Source organism: Girardinichthys multiradiatus, chromosome 7, assembly GCF_021462225.1.
Source record: "Girardinichthys multiradiatus isolate DD_20200921_A chromosome 7, DD_fGirMul_XY1, whole genome shotgun sequence".
Classification (NCBI taxonomy): domain Eukaryota; kingdom Metazoa; phylum Chordata; class Actinopteri; order Cyprinodontiformes; family Goodeidae; genus Girardinichthys; species Girardinichthys multiradiatus.
In genome coordinates, this window is record NC_061800.1 from 15172039 (window position 1) to 15191063 (window position 19025).

Here is a 19025-nt window from a genome sequence, read left to right on the forward strand (position 1 = left end):
TCAGCCTCTTTCAGATGATTCCGCAGTAAGAAAGCAACCAACCATGCACCCTGATTACAGATCACTTTGTTCCCTCACATCATACAAGTCGATTTCTGTGTGCTTAGACAGCATGTACTGTGTGTACAGATCCAAAGGGGCGTGCTTTACAATTCACAGCACTCATCTATACCACCTGTAAGACTGAGTTTTATGTCTCAATCCTCATGCAGCCTTTTCAAATCCCTTCAGGGCTTTAAATACAAGCACAGCCGTTGAACATCATCTTCTGCATTGGAAAATCTGCTTCAGATTCTGCTAACAAAATATTTCTTAGACCTTATAGATTCCCCCCCCCCACCTCCATATACTGTATCGCCTGGGCCCTACAGTATAGTTGATTGCTAGGCGTAAAGCTCACGAAACCAAAGGATAATCTCAGAGGGACTACTGATTCCAGCCTCCGCTCCTTGTAAATTGCCCAAACTTCTAAATGGGCTTTGCTTCACAATCGTCTTACAGCTGCAGCTATTCCTGTTGCTTTAGCACCTTTTTCTACCACACTTTTTCCTTCCACTCAACGTTCCATTAATATGTATGGATAAAGCACTATGAACAGCCAGCTCTTTCAGCAATAATCTTTTGTGGTTTCCCATTTTTGTGGAGACGATCATTGACTGTCTGCTGGACAACAGTCAAGTCTGCGGTCGTCCAAATGATTATGTAGGCCACAACATAACATTTGTGTATTAGGAATACTTTTTTTCTTAAACTGGTGAGGTGGCAAATCAAATATGCTTGTTAATTATAAATTAAGTGAAAAGCATTTTATTTTCTGTTATGTAGATTTTAGATCAAAGTCTGGAAACAAACATTTTTCCAGACTTCTCTAGGCTTAGTAGATAATAAAAGCAAGACTGTGTGGTGCCCTGTATTTATTCAACAGTTCCCTTGTGAAATACTCTTGACTGTTAATCAGATTTTAGATGTCTTTACATAAACGTCTGATGTAACAAAAATGGTCAGTCTCAATACCAGTTTGTTACTGTGACTCCTTCATTTATAACATTATTGCAAAACTTGTCATTATGCCCAATTTGGCTGCCAGTAACAGATGAGACAAAAATAAAAGTTTCAAGTGGGCCACATTAAACTACTGGTAAAAATGTAGAAACAGATAGAAAATAGGTCAATTTAATTAAATCAAGTAATACATTTTACATAAATTATTAAACATATGATCATTGTGTGTGTATACACAACACAGAGAATATAACTTTCCTTAGCTTGATTAAGTCGATGTGTAACAGCATTTCAACCATATCTGATGATTTAAAACCTCTTTTTACATCTTGTACAGGAAATGCCTTTGAAAACTATAAAAAGGGTCATTTTTTTAATACAATATTTATAAACTTGACTGTTGTTTTAGTCAAACATGTTTAATTAGTTGGAAAAAATTATATTTTGTAAACATTTAGTGTCATTGGAGTGCTTTTATTTTAAAAAGAGAGTTTCCAGACATCAAGGTTTGAAACTCTGGGCGAACTCCTCCAGGACCGCCAAAAGTTTCTCCTCCTCCTGCGGAGAGGAGCGGGAGGAAGCCAGGGGCAGGTGGGTCGCCACCGGTTTGCGATCTGAAAGAGAAGAAGAGACGTAAAGCCACAGAAACGTGCCACCATCAGGAAGCTGATTACAGGAACTACAATGATTCAGTCAATGTTTCCAGTAACGTTACGTCTGTTACCAGGAATATAACAATAAAAATACACAAAGAGCTGGTAAAATGGTTGGCAAAGGTCAAAGGAGGAATGCTTTAGCTTCCAAATGATGACACGTTAGTTATTTGAAACCTTTATTTTATCCTTAAAAGGTATTATACAGAAGGTATGGTCAAACACTGTCAAAAAGCAGCATTTGATCCCTTTTTAGAGCAGGACATGAAGAAGAAAGAAAAAAAATAAAATTGTTTAAAGTTTAATACATGTTTAGATCTATTATTTAGTATTTTTTCTTTCATGCCACTCAAATACTAACTTTTTCCTGCACTAAACTTCTCTGCTACAGATATTTGTTCTCCTTTGAGTTATAGTTTTTACTGCAATAAAACTGAAAATTCATCATTTAAAGCATGCTCAATATTAAAGTGGAGTGATCAGAAACTTCAACTAAACTGGGGCCGTCTTCAACTTTTCAGCAAGTATACAGTCCAGACCAAACGTTTGGACACACCTTCTCATTCAAAGAGTTTTCTTTATTTTCATGACTATGAATATTGTAGCTTCACACTGAAGGCATCCAAACAATGAATTAACACATGTGGAATTATATCCTGAACAAAAAAGTGTGAAACAATTAAAAATATGTCTTATATTCTAGGTTCTTCACCTTTTGCTTTGATTCCTGCTCCACACACTCTTGGTATTCTGTTGATGAGCTTCAAGAGGTAGTACCTGAAATGGTTCTCCAACAGTCTTGAAGGAGTTCCCAGAGATGTTTAGCACTTGTTGGCCCTTTCGCCTTCACTCTGCGGTCCAGCTCACCCCAAACCATCTCGATTGGGTTCAGGTCCGGTGACTGTGGAGGCCAGGTCATCTGGCGCAGCACCCATCACTCTCCTTCTTGGTCAAATAGTCCTTACACAGCCTGGAGGTGTGTTTGAGGTCATTGTCCTGTTGAAAAATAAATGATGGTCCAACTAAACGCAAACCGGATGGAATAGCATGCCACTGCAAGATGCTGTGGTAGCCATGCTGGTTCAGTATGCCTTCAATTTTGAATAAATCCCCAACAGTGTCACCAGCAAAGCACCCCCACACCATCACACCTCCTCCTCCATGCTTCAGGTGGGAACCAGGCATGTAGAGTCCATCTGTTCACCTCTTCTGCGCCGCACAAAGACACGGTGGTTGGAACCAAAGATCTCAAACTTGGACTCAACAGACCAAAGCACAGATTTCCACTGGTCTAATGTCCATTCCTCGTGTTCTTTAGCCCAAACAAGTCTCTTCTGCTTGTTGCCTGTCCTCAGCAGTGGTTTCCTAGAAGCTATTTTACCATGAAGGCCTGATTCACACAGTCTCCTCTTAACAGTTGTTCTAGAGATGTGTCTGCTGCTAGAACTCTGTCTGGCATTGACCTGTTCTCTAATCTGAGCTGCTGTTAACCTGCGATTTCTGAGGCTGGTGACTCTGATGAACTTATCGTCCGCAGCAGAGGTGACTCTTGGTCTTCCTTTCCTGGGGCAGTCCTCATGTGAGCCAGTTTCTTTGTAGCGCTTGATGGTTTATGCGACTGCACTTGGGGACACTTTCAAAGTTTTCCCAATTGTTCAGACTGACCTTCATTTCTTAAAGTAATGATGGCCACTTGTTTTTCTTTACTTAGCTGCTTTTTTCTTGCCATAATACAAATTCTAACAGTCTATTCAGTAGGACTATCAGCTGTGTACTGTATCCACCTCCTGCACAACACAACTGATGGTCACAACCCCATTTATATGGCTTGAAATCCCACTTATTAAACCTGACAGGGCACACCTGTGAAGTGAAAACCATTTCAAGTGACTACCTCTTGAAGCTCATCAACAGAATGCCAAGAGTGTGCGGAGCAGTAATCAAAGCAAAAGGTGGCTACTTTGAAGAACCTAGAATATAAGACATATTTTTTGTTGTTTCACACTTTTTTGTTCAGTATATAATTCTACATGTGTTAATTCATAGTTTTGATGCCTTCAGTGTGAAGCTACAATATTCATAGTCATGAAAATAAAGAAAACTCTTTGAAAGAGGTGTGTCCAAACTTTTGGTCTGTACCGTATATGTATATCAATGCCTGAGTTGGCATTTTCCTGATAAACAGAGAAAGGTTGTGAATCAGAGACAACATGGATGAACGATAATGTAATTTCACTTTCGATCCCTTTTGCCTACAGTTGACATACATCTGTAGGCACAAGTACATAAGAAATTAGAATATGGTGAAAAAGTTCAATCTATTTTGTCTTTCATTTCAGAAAGATAAACTCACAGGATATAGTTTCATTACACATGAAACAATTTAAGCCTTCTTTCTCGTAATTTTGAGGATTATAGATTACAGAAAGCGCTAATCACTGTAGGAGCCATTTATGTTCTTGGTGTTGGGTTATTGTTTGATTTATTTTATTTGGTTTGTTTTGGGTGATGTTTTCATGCTGGTTTTCACACTGACCTATATTTGGTTCTACCACTGGTGGCGGTGTGGGTTAAAAGTTATATAGGTGCAGAGGTGAGAAGGTAGAAGGTTTGGGTGAGGGAAGGTCCTACGGTTTTTACCGCTCTGTTGGCCAAAGCCTAGCTTTTATTGGTGGTCTTGTGTTAGAGCTCAGTGGATTAAACAATCCAACCTCACAAGCTATTCAATAAATGGGAGCATTCCCCAACATATTTGGCAGTCTGGATATTATTTGTAAGCGCGTTGGAACCTGGATCCGACCAAACCCAGAAGCGACCAAAAGAATGGAACTTGATGGTCGCTACAACCATGAAAGGTCATTGCTAAGGAAGCTGGTTGTTCACAGAGTGTTGCATCTAAGTATAATCACAGAAAGTTAAGTGGAAGGAAAAAGTGTAGTGGGAAAATGTGCACCAGCAACAGGGATAACTGCAACCTTCAGAGGATTGTGAAGCTAAATCTATTCAAGAATTTGGAGGAACTTTACAAAAAGTGAACTGAGGCTGGAGTCAGGGCATCAAGAGCCACCACACACAGATGAATCCTACACATGGACTACAAATGTCGCATTTCTCGTGTCAAACCACTTCTGAACCAGAAACATCGGAAGCGTATTACCTGGGCTAAGGAGAAAACTAATTGGACTGTTGCTCAGTGGAACAAAGCCCTCTTTTCAGATGAAAGTAACATTTGTATTTGATTTGAAAATCAAGGTCCAAGAGTCTGGAGGAAGAGTGGAGAGGCACGGAATCCACCTCACATGAAGTTCAGTGTGAAACATCCACAGCCATGTCATGAGCCAGCTCATCTACTGGTGTTTTTTTTATGAAGTCTACAGTCAGGGCAGCTACCAGGAGATTTTGAGCACCTTATGATTCCTTCTGCTGACAAGCTTTATGGAGATGCTGGTTTCATCTTCCAACAGGACTTGGCACCTACCCACACTACCAAAAGGTACCAAAAGCTGGTTCAGGTACCATGGTGTTACTGTGCTTGACTGGCCCGCAAACCTGCCTGCGTTTAACCACATAGAGAATCTATGCAGTATTGTCAAGAGGAAGATGAGAGACACCAGACCCAACAATGCAGATGGCCTGAAAGCCGCCATCAAAGCAATCTGGGCTTTTATTACATCTCAGCAGAACCATAAGCTGATTAAGTAATTCATGCAAAAAGGAGGCCCAACAAAGTATTGAGTGCATAGAAATGAACATACTTTTCAGAAGGCTGACATTTCTGCTTAAAGTATATTTTTTTATTGCTCTTACATCATATTCTAATTTCCTGAGACACTGAATTTTGGGGTTTCATTATCTGTAAGCCACAATCATCAAAACTACAACATATAAAAGGCTTGAAATGTTTCACTTTTTGTGTAATGAAACTATATCAATTAAATTAAAAAATACTTTATCCCAAAGGGAAATTAAATGTTGTAGCTCATATTTTGCAGGTTTCTTCAAAGAGCTGTTGCTGATGGCTGTGGTCAGGAAGGATCTCTTTGCACAATGATCTCCAGAGGTTCTAGAGGAGTCCCCAGAACAGCAAAACCAGAATGAAAAGTAACAGAACTACACCGACCTGCTGCCACCTTGAGCAATTCTATAATACACAAGTTTCACTTTCTGAAATGAGTGACAAAAAAATATTGAACTTTTTTGTGATATCCTAATTTTTTGACATTCCTGTATTGGTTTGTTCTTCAGGAAACCAAAAGAACAGCATTAAATAGAAAAATAGGTTTTAAGTTTATTCTTTAAACTTGAAATAAAAGGAGTAGTTTATCCACTTTAGTTAGAAGGTCTGAAAAACATGCTTTCCAAGTTACTACTTAAGCAGTACAGAATCACATTAGACTACTCTCCCACATCCAAGTGCTGCCTACTTGTAAAGCAGGGATGTCATCTGTAATAAGTCGGATGCATGAATGCTAATTTAATATATTGCCCTCCAACCTGAGTAGCAACCCGGGTTAAATATGTACAAACGCCTTCAAATACATTAGTTTTTTATTGCAGCAACATAATCAGGCTGAAATTTTAAACCAACCTAAACCTTTATTTTAAGTCAATTTAGAGATTGCACTGTTACTGGCACCCATGCTGAAAAATACTTGGTACAACCCACGTTTGCAGCAAACAGTGAGACGGATCTTCAACTATTGCTCTTTAGGCAGTCCGTCTTGATCAGCTTAGCCAGCAGGTCTTCTATATGATTAATGTCGGGGGACGAAGATGGGCCTGGGGGAGGGTTGTTTCTGAACTATTTTTGTGGTGATATGGCCCCATGTTTTAAATCATCATACCTCTAAAAGACCCAAGACTGACCCATTTTCAGCTCTCTGTAACCCACCAAATTTAATAAGGTTACCGGGGCCTTTAGAGGAGAAACAGGCCAATATCAAACTCCTCCGACCAAAGCATGTGGTTCCAGTTAAAGTCCAGTAGAATTTAGAAAACTCCACAAGGTAGTGTTGAACACAGTATAAGCATTATATATATATAAAATAAACAAAAAACATGTCTCTACACTGCCTCTGACTAATGCTGCTAAAGCTGGGATTAGAGTCTTACAAAGTGCAAAACTAAAGGGTTGTTTCTCTGTATTTTCACTGAGCGTGAACTGCATCAGATCATTTCTAGAACAGTTAGACTGGAGCTCACACAGGTCAGCATTCATGCAACAACCACCACTGATTTGCTGAGTTAAGGGGTTTCTCACCTTGAAAGAACAGCCCACTTGGTTGCTTAATGGCGGCTGCAGATACAGCGAGCCACACCACTGTGTCTGCCCCCATGGCCTCCGTCCTCAGCTTGGACTGCATCTTGGCATGGAATGAAGGCATGGATGATTGTACGGCTACACAAGGAAACACCAAACCAAAACCTCAGTCATAAGCAGACAGTGGAATCTTGTATTTTTCTTGCTGATTAACAAGAATGCATCTGTACAGCCTAATTCTTGGCTTAACACCTCAAGGTTTTTAATATTGCAAAAACTGTGAGAAACCAAGCAGTCTAAATGTCATATGCGAGCTTTGTGGCCCCCCGATAAGAAATCTCTACTGTTGTTTTTGATGCGTTTACCCGGTGTGTCGGCCCAGCCGGGGTGCATGGAGGAGAAGTGGATCTCTTTGTGCTGAGAAGCCCACCTCTCTGTGAGGATCACCTGTTGTCTCTGAAACAAGGGAAGAAACACTAGTTTATGAGCGAGGTTAGCGGGTGTGTACAACTGCTGTAAGGCAGTGCGTGTTTCACCTTGTTCTGAGCGTAAGTCATGGTGCCATCAAAGGTGCCCTTCTCCGACTGGAGGTCGTCCACGTTGAGTTTCTGGGTGAGCATACCGCCTGACGACACAGTGATCTGAGGAGAACAACAGCGGCATTTGATGATTTTATAAAATTCTGCTCATTCTGATCTGGCCGAATTAGTTGGTGCATCACAGGTTTGTCTCATTGAAACTGAACCAACCACTCTCGGGTCTTCCACTTTCTTCATAGCAGGTATCAGTGCAGTGGTGAGGATATAGGTACCTGAGAATAAAGAGAAGGAGGGTTAAGGGTGCTTTTAATATATTCTTATAGGAGATTATCTTTTTTTGAACATTTATAATAACTTAATGTTGAAGTACATTTGTCTGAGTGAAGTAGCCCTTCGGTTACTTACCAAGCGTGTTTGTGGCAAAGTTCTTCTCCAGACCCTCCTCTGTTAACTCCCTCTGGTTGACCATGCAGCCTGCATTGTTGATCTAAGACAAAGTGCACAAGAATAAAGTGACAATAAAATTGTGGTAAAGATTCGGGGAGGAGAACGTCACATATCTGCAAACACCTACCAGCACGTGCAGCTTGTTGTTTTGAGAGAAGTTCTGTGCAAACTCCCACACCTGCCGCACACTTGACATGTCCACAATGTGGACGTGAACATTCTTTGAAGAGAAGGGCAAAACATTGTTCTTTTTCAAACAATTACATTCTTTAGGGGTCATAAATTAATTAGTAAACCATTTCCAGTCACAGTGGACTCCGATTACAAAGTTATCGCCATGCAAAAATGTTCAGAAATGTTTCTGGTTTTTTTGCATTTTGTCACATTACAACCACAAACTCCAATGTAGCAAAATGATTGGTGGCTTTTAAAATGTTTTACAAATAAAAATCTGAGTGTGGCACGGATGTGTATTCAGACCCCTTTACTCTGGTACCCTTAAATAAAATCCATTGCAACCAACTGCTATTAGAAATCGCCCAAATAGTAATTAAGAGTCCACTTGTGTGTAATTTAATCTAAGTATGTATGCAGCTGTTCTGTAAAGGCCTGAGAGGCTCGTTGGAGAACACTAATGAACAAACAGCATCGTAAACCAAGGAACACAGCAGACAGGTCAGAGAGAAAGCTGTACAGAGGTTTATATAACAATATCCCACCTAACACCAGGACAGGTAAGGAGAGCATTCAGAAGAGAAGCAGCCAAGAGGCCTGTGGTACCTCTGGAGGAGCTGCAGAGATCCATTCCACAGCTCAGGTGGAAGAATCTGCTCACAGGTGAAATATTAGTCGCGCACGCCACACACCAGCGGTTTATGGTAGAGTGGCTTAAAGAAAACAATTGTTCAAACGAAGCCTGAAATGTTCAGTTTTAAAGTTTGTTGGCAGAGAAATACTAAAGTGTTTTCCACATTTTTCAGATTTTTATTTGTAGAAATGTGGAAAACCGTACATCCTTTTCCACCCACTGCAGAATTATGCACTACTTTGTCTTGGTATGTCCCAATAAATCCAGATAAAATGATCCAGATTAACCTTTGTGACTTTTTGTAACACAACAATATGTGGAAAGGTTCAAAGCGTACGAGGACCTTTGCAAGGTACAAATAGATGATTTTCTGCTCATACACATTCCACCCTGGCTTCATCTGGGTTACCAGCGACAACCTTTTTACTATCATGCAACAGGTTTTATAGATCCAAAGAGCAGTTCTTGGTTAAATTGAACTGAATGCATATAGGCCCACATAGTTGGGTCCAGAGGTACTCTGGTGGGACACATTTTGAAGTTACAAGTTAACAGAAACTTGTAGACTGAATCTGAGCATATTTCTGATGATGCCAGGCTACAAAGCTTTAGTGGTGTTTGTTGTTTAGAGGTAAGAAAAACACACAGAAAACTTACCTCATTTTTACTCTGTGCCACAATCTCGTCTTTGGCTGTTTCTGCTCGTCCCTTGTTTCGACAAATCATGTGAACAGTTCCTCCTGCAGGATCAATTCAAATCCTCATCACTGAGTTAGTCGGTCAAGACCTCGATTATAGCACAGAGTTTTACATGAAATGTACTTATTTAATTAAAACGTTGTGATATTATGTCGTAACTTATACATGTAAGTAAAAGATTCACCAATCAGAACGTTATGGCCAATTTCCAGTCTCCTGTTTTCGTAAAGCTTTGAGCTGCTAATACTGATTTTAGCTGATTCAGATTACTTCTTAAGAACTATAAATAGCAACATTGAAATTGTTTTATGTTCTGAGAGGAGCATCAATCTGCTTTTTACAGTAGCTACTTCCACACTGAAGGGTGTTGTTGTTGAATCAACCTGTGTGGAACATTTACTGACAATAGGATATTTTCATTTCTGAAATCTGTTAGAATGTTCACCTCTTTTGGCAATTTCCTGCGCTGTAGCTTTTCCTATCCCACTGTTGGCCCCTGTGACCATAAAGGACCTGCCACTGAGGTTTACATCCAGGTCAGCGGGAGCAAAATGCTTCGCTGCAGCTTCATAGCCGCTCCTGTTAAAATCAGAGAACACCCCAGTCAGTAAGGCTCACTTCCAAAGAAGACAACAGATACTATATATATACAGATGTCATAAAGAGGTGCGTGAGCATCTCGGGTATTATCTGTGTTGTATATGATAGGAAACTTAATTATCTTTGGGCTGAGTGTCATTTCTGCTACTAACAATAAAAGTTAAAGGATGCTAGTCAGTTTTGTCATAGGGGAGACGCTTTGGACGCAACTGATGATTTCATGTAGTTTATTACAATCCACTCACATTCTATTGTTGGGAAATGTGGTTGTATAACTTAAATTAGTCATATCTACCAGGAGAAGGTGGGTCAGATTTATCTTGATTGCATCAGGGACAAAAAAAAATAAAATCAATGGAATCCAAAGTTTCCAGAAAAAAAATATAAAATTTAAATATATTACATTTAACTCATTTAACTTATTTAACTCATGAATATATTTAGCTACAAAGATTAATAAACAATACACAATGGTTTAATAGGATGGGTCCAAAACAGTCTATTTACAGGTACACAATTTGTTGAACATATCACAACAAAATAAAAAATGTAAGGAAAAAAAAAAAATAAAATAAATCAAGCCCTTTTTTGGGATTTTGAATCCACAAGGTTTCAATATAAAGTGAGGGACATAAAACGCACCAGGATGTCAAGCCGTATCTGAATTCTTAACCTTCACACATGATCTTGGTATTAACTTTGAGTTATATTTTATGGCTCTTTTAGATGAAACAGGTCTTTTATAGGTTTTGCAAACATACAGGTCCTTCTCAAAATATTAGCATATTGTGATAAAGTTCATTATTTTCCATAATGTCATGATGAAAATTTAACATTCATATATTTTAGATTCATTTCACACTAACTGAAATATTTCAGGTCTTTTATTGTCTTAATACAGATGATTTTGGCATACAGCTCATGAAAACCCAAAAATCCTATCTCACAAAATTAGCATATTTCATCCGACCAATAAAAGAAAAGTGTTTTTAATACAAAAAACGCCAACCTTCAAATAATCATCTACAGTTATGCACTCAATACTTGGTCGGGAATCCTTTGGCAGAAATGACTGCTTCAATGCGGCGTGGCATGGAGGCAATCAGCCTGTGGCACTGCTGAGGTCTTATGGAGGCCCAGGATGCTTCGATAGCGGCCTTTAGCTCATCCAGAGTGTTGGGTCTTGAGTCTCTCAACGTTCTCTTCACAATATCCCACAGATTCTCTATGGGGTTCAGGTCAGGAGAGTTGGCAGGCCAATTGAGCACAGTGATACCATGGTCAGTAAACCATTTACCAGTGGTTTTGGCACTGTGAGCAGGTGCCAGGTCTTGCTGAAAAATTAAATCTTCATCTCCATAAAGCTTTTCAGCAGATGGAAGCATGAAGTGCTCCAAAATCTCCTGATAGCTAGCTGCATTGACCCTGCCCTTGATAAAACACAGTGGACCAACACCAGCAGCTGACACGGCACCCCAGACCATCACTGACTGTGGGTACTTGACACTGGACTTCTGGCATTTTGGCATTTCCTTCTCCCCAGTCTTCCTCCAGACTCTGGCACCTTGATTTCCGAATGACATGCAGAATTTGCTTTCATCCGAAAAAAGTACTTTGGACCACTGAGCAACAGTCCAGTGCTGCTTCTCTGTAGCCCAGGTCAGGCGCTTCTGCCGCTGTTTCTGGTTCAAAAGTGGCTTGACCTGGGGAATGCGACACCTGTAGACCATTTCCTGCACACGCCTGTGCACGGTGGCTCTGGATGTTTCTACTCCAGACTCAGTCCACTGCTTCCGCAGGTCCCCCAAGGTCTGGAATCGGCCCTTCTCCACAATCTTCCTCAGGGTCCGGTCACCTCTTCTCGTTGTGCAGCGTTTTCTGCCACACTTTTTTCTTCCCACAGACTTCCCACTGAGGTGCCTTGATACAGCACTCTGGGAACAGCCTATTTGTTCAGAAATGTCTTTCTGTGTCTTACCCTCTTGCTTGAGGGTGTCAATAGTGGCCTTCTGGACAGCAGTCAGGTCGGCAGTCTTACCCATGATTGGGGTTTTGAGTGATGAACCAGGCTGGGAGTTTTAAAGGCCTCAGAAATCTTTTGCAGGTGTTTAGAGTTAACTCGTTGATTCAGATGATTAGGTTCATAGCTCGTTTAGAGACCCTTTTAATGATATGCTAATTTTGTGAGATAGGAATTTTGGGTTTTCATGAGCTGTATGCCAAAATCATCCATATTAAGACAATAAAAGATCTGAAATATTTCAGTTAGTGTGCAATGAATCTAAAATATATGAATGTTTAATTTTCATCATGACATTATGGAAAATAATGAACTTTATCACAATATGCTAATATTTTGAGAAGGACCTGTACATACGTCCACTCAACTATTTTTAACCTGTGTTCGTAAAGCTGGCCCATGCAAATGACTGGCATAGATAACATAACTCAAAATGTATTCGGGAACGCACCTGCTGTTTATTTTTTTTACCTGTCCACATCCATGCAGGTGCGGGTAAAGTTCAAAGGTAAAATAAGATCAGATGTTGATGTTTTTTCCTATTTTTTCAGTTAATTTCTCTTCGCTGACTGAGCATAGAAGTATAGAAACGTATAGAAAACAGTGAACCTTTGACCATGTTATTACTGCATTGAACGTAACAGCCGCGCCCCTTCACTGTTACATCTTGTATAACTGGATGACTACTGAACGCATCACCGCTAGCAGCAACATGTGGTTTAACACTGGCTACTGTATCAAGGTTGTTAATATTACACAAGAATCGGTTGGTAAATGTTGCGCAAACCATGAAAACTACAAAACTAATGTCCACTTGCTAATGAAAAAAAGCTCTGCACTTACTTCGTATATTCCTGCATTCCTTTCACAAACCAAACGGCATTCCTGTAAAAAGACATGTTTCACTCAGACAGCAGTGGTCTGTGTCGACTCTATAGAATGAACGGGGTTTATCAAACAGAGGGTGTTTTTAACTGTTTTGTTTCGTAAGAATGACTGGAACGTGGGTTGCTGGGAGTCACGTGTCTTTCAACCGGAAGTACGTTTGGTAACAAGTTTCTATAGCACACCTAGTGGATCTTTCGGTTTTTCTAATTCCAAACGTCCCTGTAAATTGGGAAAATGGATTGTCTTTAATAGTATTACAAAAAATAGGAACTATAATAAAAAAGCAATATAGCTCACCTGACGCCCATGTTGAGTTACTAAAGCTAGAGATTCGGCTTTGTTGCCGTAGTTGTCAGGATGGCCGAGTGGTCTAAGGCGCCAGACTCAAGGTAAAAACCTTCCTGTGATGCGGGAATTCTGGTCTCCGAATGGAGGCGTGGGTTCGAATCCCACTTCTGACAATCCTTTTGAAACGGTGATGCACATAACCAATATTTTTTATTATTATGAAGAAAACTAGACAACAGTATTATCACTCAAACTGATACGGCTACGTTTGCTGGAACTCTTCGTGGAAATCTGTCACAGATAACTAATTTCACCCTAAAAACAGCTTTTCCAAACGACTTGAAAATGGTCAAGAGTGTTATTTATAAAGTTTTGAATATGAACCTAGTGACTTTATTATAAAAAAAAGTTGATTGATTAAATCATTTTCGTTATTTTAATATTGATATTCCTCTTATGTGTACTTGTATGCACCATGAGGCTCGGTTTTATAGACACTATAGTACGGAAGAAATTATCGGGGAACATTACCGCCAAAAACGAAGAACATAGATTTTCAACAGCCGTTTAAAGAGGCGGAGTTGTCAGGATGGCCGAGCGGTCTAAGGCGCCAGACTCAAGGTGAAAACCTTCCTGTTGAAGCGGGTCTTCTGGTCTCCGAATGGAGGCGTGGGTTCGAATCCCACTTCTGACAGCAACTTTTTAATCGAGAAAAAACTGTAGTTCCTGTCAACGTTTGTTTCTTTTCTTTTTTTATTACACCAAATCGTATTTTAGGGGTTAAAAGATTTAATAGAATGACGGTTTAATTTACACAATAAACGCTTTAACTATCTAATTCAAATAAACGCACAATCATAGGATAAAAAGGCAAAATATCTTAATCACCATATGTCGTTAAGTGAGTTAAATATGGAATCGAGAGGCATTTGAGTTGGGTTTTCCTTGTGGGTGTGAAATTTCACTACTTTATACTATAAAATTAAATAGTTTGCACAGTATAAACATCTATATAAATAGCGGAAAGAAATATATCTCTTGCACTAGTTAGGTTTAATTTGCACAGGACAAACACAAAACAACAAATAAACTCCTGAGATTGAAAACAAAACAAACAAACAAACATAAAAACAACTATAAACTCGTAGGGGTTATAAGTGCTCTCACCAAACTAAAATGAAAACACATAAAATAAGGTACCCCCAAATATCCGCTAGATGGCAACCTTTAATAAGCACCGAGGGAAAGGCATGCCCATAAAGGGAAAAGAAAAGAAAGAGAAAGAAAGAAAGATAGATAACTGGATATTGGTAGTAGGAGCATTTTGATTTGTATTACAAAATGTTATCATTTTCCATTTTTTTCCATTTTCTGATTTTGTGTTGAGATAAGAATACATCAGAGAAAATGTAGTGCTGATGCATTCCTCTTCATACAGAAATATTAACCAAAACATATGTTTTCCTAATAGGCAATTATGTCCCAACATCGCATCATAATTTTATTTGTCCTGATAAACAGCAGCTTAGGTTAACTGGAGTGAACAACAACAATGGGATTTAATGGGACCAAACTGGCATAGCACCTATTCTATACACAGTGCAGTAGAGTGGTCATGAAGTTTTAAAATTAAAAGTTAAAGACAAGTCATAGCAAGTTTCATAAAGTTGACTTTGATTAAGATATTGAAAAGCCAGAAAATGAAATGTTAAATGCAAGTTTGGGTGTAAAGAACTAGAATACTGTTGATTTATGGCAGATAGAGAAAATTGTCTCAAGAAAGTCAAAATATAGCTAAGATCATTTTAACAAATCAAACTTCGAGGTAGGCCTGTAACATGGTACATTTCATTGAATTAAAGTGGAGCCAGTGTCCAGTTAACATGAAGACACTTGAAGAAGCTCAGGATTAATTTATGCTAATTTGTATTATGAAGTCTTGTGCGCCTTGTCCGTATCAGACTGTGGTATTTGCTTTGTTCCCATGAGCTTTGCTTACTGAAGGGCGTACAACCCACTATCCAGCCATCTTCAGCAGACCAGTGGAGCTGGACAAACAAGACCTGAGGTCCGGTCAATTTGTCCAGACAAATGTGGGGATTTAGAGCCACGACAGGGTATGAGGGACGAGTGCTAATTGTTTGTGTGCCAAGGATCTCTCCTCAATCCCCTACTCTCTCAAGTCACTCTATTCACCCCTTGCTTTGTCTGGATTCTTGAACCTGACACATCATGCTAGGCAAAGTGGAACTCAGGCTATGTCATTTGGGATATTATTTTTACTATTATGAAGGAATCAAGCTTGCTAGTAAAACTAAAAATCCCCTCCTCCCTCATATTTTTATTTTCTACAGTTGTAATTATAGTTCAAGAAGACGTATTAAGAAGAGCGATGCGGAGTAGATGCAGGTGGAGGGGTGTGTCTTCTCTCTTATTCGTCCACCTCTCAGTCCACAATAAGCTGAGACCACACTGCTTCTCAACAAGTGGCAGAAACAATCTGGCAGAGTGGCTGAAGCCGGGCGCCACCTCGGGCCCGGCCCTCTACGGTCCGGTAAGGCCCCTCTGTGCTCTCCTGGCATGCTGATCAGAGGATTAGGGCCCGCTGGCGACGTCAAGTCAAGAGCATGCTGAAGAAAGAGAAAGGCATGCATGCAACATGAGCTCCATGCTGGTTTCACACGCACCCACATCCACTTCAGAATGGGAACAGACCTGGAGCATGAGGACCACACACCTGCTGCACCAGACGCAGCTTTTTAGCAAAGTGTAAAATACATCTGCCTTGCAATGTTTGCTAAGAGAAGCATGAAATAATATATATTTATTACCATTTAACCAGATAAAATGTTTAAAAAGCATGATCATTGTGGAGTATTTTGTCTCGCTGTCTTGTTTTTTATTTTAAAGAAAAAGTTTTTTTATCTGTGGTGCTCTAAAGTGATGTGGTCCCTGTTCACACATTACATTTGAATCTAACCAAAAAGCACCGTCGCAAACTTTACCTTTACATTTCCTTTCCCTTCACAGTGTTGTGTTCCTACTTGACAACTTTTCATATTTTGTGGCATCACAACGACACATTAAAATTTATTCTAATGGAATTAAATGTGATGGACCAACCCAAATGTTCTGAGTTGTGAAGTGACCAAAACATGATACGTTGGTTGTTAAAGTGTTTTACAATGAACAAATTGAAAAGTGTGGCTGGCATTCAGCCCCCCTGAGTCGACCCGTTTTAGAACCTTTGACTCCAGTAACAGCTGCATGACATTTGGGGTACGTCTCTACCAGCTTTCCACATCTAGAGACAGAAATGTTTGCTCATTATTTTTAGCAAAATAGCTCAAGCTCTGACAGATTATAGAGTGAATGTTTGTAGGTAAGATATTAACTGCTCATAACCTTTCAAAAGAACCTCAGTTTAAAAATCCTGAGCTGCTGCTGAATAGTTGTATGTTTTTAGAAATGTAATGTTCATATTTATTTTCACTACTTACAAGCTGAAACACTCCTCCTGATTTTAAATTTCCATTTTGTGGACCTTGCTGTGAGGAGCTGACTCTAGAAACTCCATCTCCACCCTGCAGGCAAAAAACCCCTGACATGATCAGGATCTGGTCTGAAAAGGGAAGTCAAATTGGAGTCAGGCATACTACCTCTAACTGACTGACTTAAAAGGTTTCTTAAACCACAAAATTCAAGAATCAGCTTCTGAATGTCTAAGGCCATGGGTCTCAAATGGATCAGGCCTTGTCTGCAGTAATGTGGGCAATGCTTTGTCCATAGGGTGATTTGCTTCTGAGAAGCTAGTTCATTTAGAGCAGCTACTCCTGTGCATCAAAAGGAGTCACTTGAAATGGTTCAGGCATCTTATCACGATGTCTCCAGGCTGTCTCTGTGTGGGAGAAGACCCCGGGCAGACCCAGAACTCACTCCATAAAATATATTTATTCCTTCTGGCCTGAGAGCACTTTGGGATCCTCTGGAATGAGTGTCACCTGGGAGAGGGATGTCTGAATTTCCCTCCTGGAGCTCTTACCCCTGCAGTTAGATCTCAGAAGACAATGATTGCATGGATGGATGGATGGATGGATGGATGGATGAGATGTTGGCCATTATTACGTGTTTGACCAGAACTCCTGTTTATCCGACCATCTGTAGGGTGTGCTAAACAAATGAAACCAGAAATATACAACTTTCTACGTCACACGTTCTGCTGTAAGTTTAATGACATCACAGAACAGGCTTAGTATGTTAGCAATAGGGAAACTTTCTTAATACTGTATAACACTGGCGACTGTGGCTCAGTAGGAAGAGTAGTTGTCTTGCAATCAGAAGGTTGTGGGTTTGATTCCAGCTTCCTCCTGCCATATGTTGATGTGCCCCTGGGCAAGGCACTTAACCTCAAGTTGCCTACTGATCTGTGTATCGGTGTATGAATGTGTGAGCATTAGTGAGTGCAATTGGGTGAATGTGGCTCTAGTGTAAAGAGCTTTGAGCGGTCTGTATGACTGGAAAAGTGCTATATAAGTTCAGTCCATTTACCATTTTACTTGCTTATTGCAAAATAATCTCAAGAGAACTTCTTTTCTCTTTTTAGATTGGGATCATTTTTAAAATATGGAATTCTGTTGTAATTCTGATGTAAATAAAAGATTATTAGAAATAATAATTTCTGTTGCTTTATTTAATATACAATCAATGTACAAGAACTGAAAAACATTGCACTCTTGCGCTCTTATTTGAAATTAAAAAGCAAAACAAAGAACTGCAGATTCCAACATGATCAGATAAAACAGTTTTTTCAGGTTTGCCATTACTTTACTAAGGTCTGGAAGAAAGGGATTTGTTTAGGCAGTTCAAGAACAACCCAGGATCAACCAAGGCCCAATCCTGCCATACACGAGAAACTGCTGGAACAAAACAGTCACTATCCTCAGTGAAGCAGGTTTTACATCATAACCACAGACTTGAGTAGTGGTTATACCTGTACAGATAACTTCCCTGTGGCTTTTATACCCTCACCTGAGGCACAGGGCATTCACTGCACTTCTTATTTTTAACAGTAGGTGGTGCTGCACATGAAATCTGCCTGTATTTATTACTAATAGAACCCTGGTCACATATACGTTTTACTTTAAAGCATTTAGCAGTATTTCTCTCCCCTGTGTTTATGTTCAACCAAAGCTATGCTTGTAAAACAACTAGCTTTAAGGCTCTACCCTACTGCTCTTTTTGTTTTAAGTGCCACTTGTGCAACATGAGGACTGTTGCACAAATTGGGATGTGCACGACTGGCCAAAACGACAGAAGTCGCCCCCAACAAACTGTGCACAATCTTCTATCATGAGACGACGTTCGTGAGGACAGAAACTTCCAGTATTGAACCAGGTAGGAGAAGACACCAACCAGGTGCGTTTTTAGGGTCTCGAAACATTGGGGGCTTTAGCCCAGACCCCAAATATTTCAATTTTCATAAGAGAGCGACCAAGTTTCTAAGTCATTTAAAGTTAAAATAACATATGACATGTTGTACCAGTCCTCTGTCTCAGCCGGGTTTTGATTGAATGTAAATTATTGCGAATCAAACAAAGAAGATTTACAATAATTTTACTTGTTTTTATTTTTTTTTAGAAGCTGAATGAAGAATTAAAAAAACATTTTGCTGACGAAGATAATGACATATTTTGTTGTATTTAGAAAAAACCCTAGTTTAATTTTACTATGGGCCAAATAAATGTGCTTCTTTTCTCATCTATGTAAATGACCTTTTTAAATGTTTCACTCCTGAGGCTCCATGGTCTTAATTTCTTACATT

General features: G+C 39.7%; 1 protein-coding gene, 1 long non-coding RNA gene and 2 other non-coding genes across 4 annotated transcripts; 3 read left to right on the forward strand and 1 right to left on the reverse strand.

The window, feature by feature from the left end:
• Positions 1 to 1157: 1157 nt before the first annotated feature.
• On the reverse strand, positions 1158 to 13315 carry dhrs12 (dehydrogenase/reductase (SDR family) member 12). The gene is made up of 11 exons (XM_047369807.1): positions 13214 to 13315; positions 12872 to 13135; positions 9854 to 9987; positions 9367 to 9449; positions 8029 to 8121; positions 7860 to 7941; positions 7665 to 7726; positions 7452 to 7556; positions 7281 to 7371; positions 6916 to 7053; positions 1158 to 1616 (listed from the first exon to the last, which is right to left on the reverse strand). The coding sequence occupies exons 2-11, from the start codon at positions 12925 to 12927 to the stop codon at positions 1504 to 1506; spliced, it is 957 nt and encodes a 318-aa protein (XP_047225763.1). The 5' UTR covers positions 12928 to 13135; positions 13214 to 13315; the 3' UTR covers positions 1158 to 1503.
• LOC124870940 lies at positions 8129 to 16065 on the forward strand. The gene is made up of 2 exons (XR_007038907.1): positions 8129 to 9340; positions 15559 to 16065. It is a non-coding gene; the product is annotated as an uncharacterized LOC124870940 (long non-coding RNA).
• On the forward strand, positions 13268 to 13377 carry trnal-caa. The gene is made up of 2 exons: positions 13268 to 13305; positions 13332 to 13377. It is a non-coding gene; the product is annotated as a tRNA-Leu (tRNA).
• Positions 13788 to 13898, forward strand: trnal-caa. Its single transcript has 2 exons — positions 13788 to 13825; positions 13853 to 13898. It is a non-coding gene; the product is annotated as a tRNA-Leu (tRNA).
• Positions 16066 to 19025: the final 2960 nt, after the last annotated feature.

Coding starts and splice junctions, on each gene's coding strand:
- dhrs12 (XM_047369807.1), bottom strand. CDS start 12,927: ATGTCTTTTTACAGGAATGCCGTTTGGTTTGTGAAAGGAATGCAGGAA. Junction 7,942..8,028: donor ACAACAAGCTGCACGTGCTG/GTAGGTGTTTGC, acceptor ACTTTGTCTTAG/ATCAACAATGCAGGCTGCAT. Junction 7,372..7,451: donor TGACTTACGCTCAGAACAAG/GTGAAACACGCA, acceptor CCCTTGTTTCAG/AGACAACAGGTGATCCTCAC.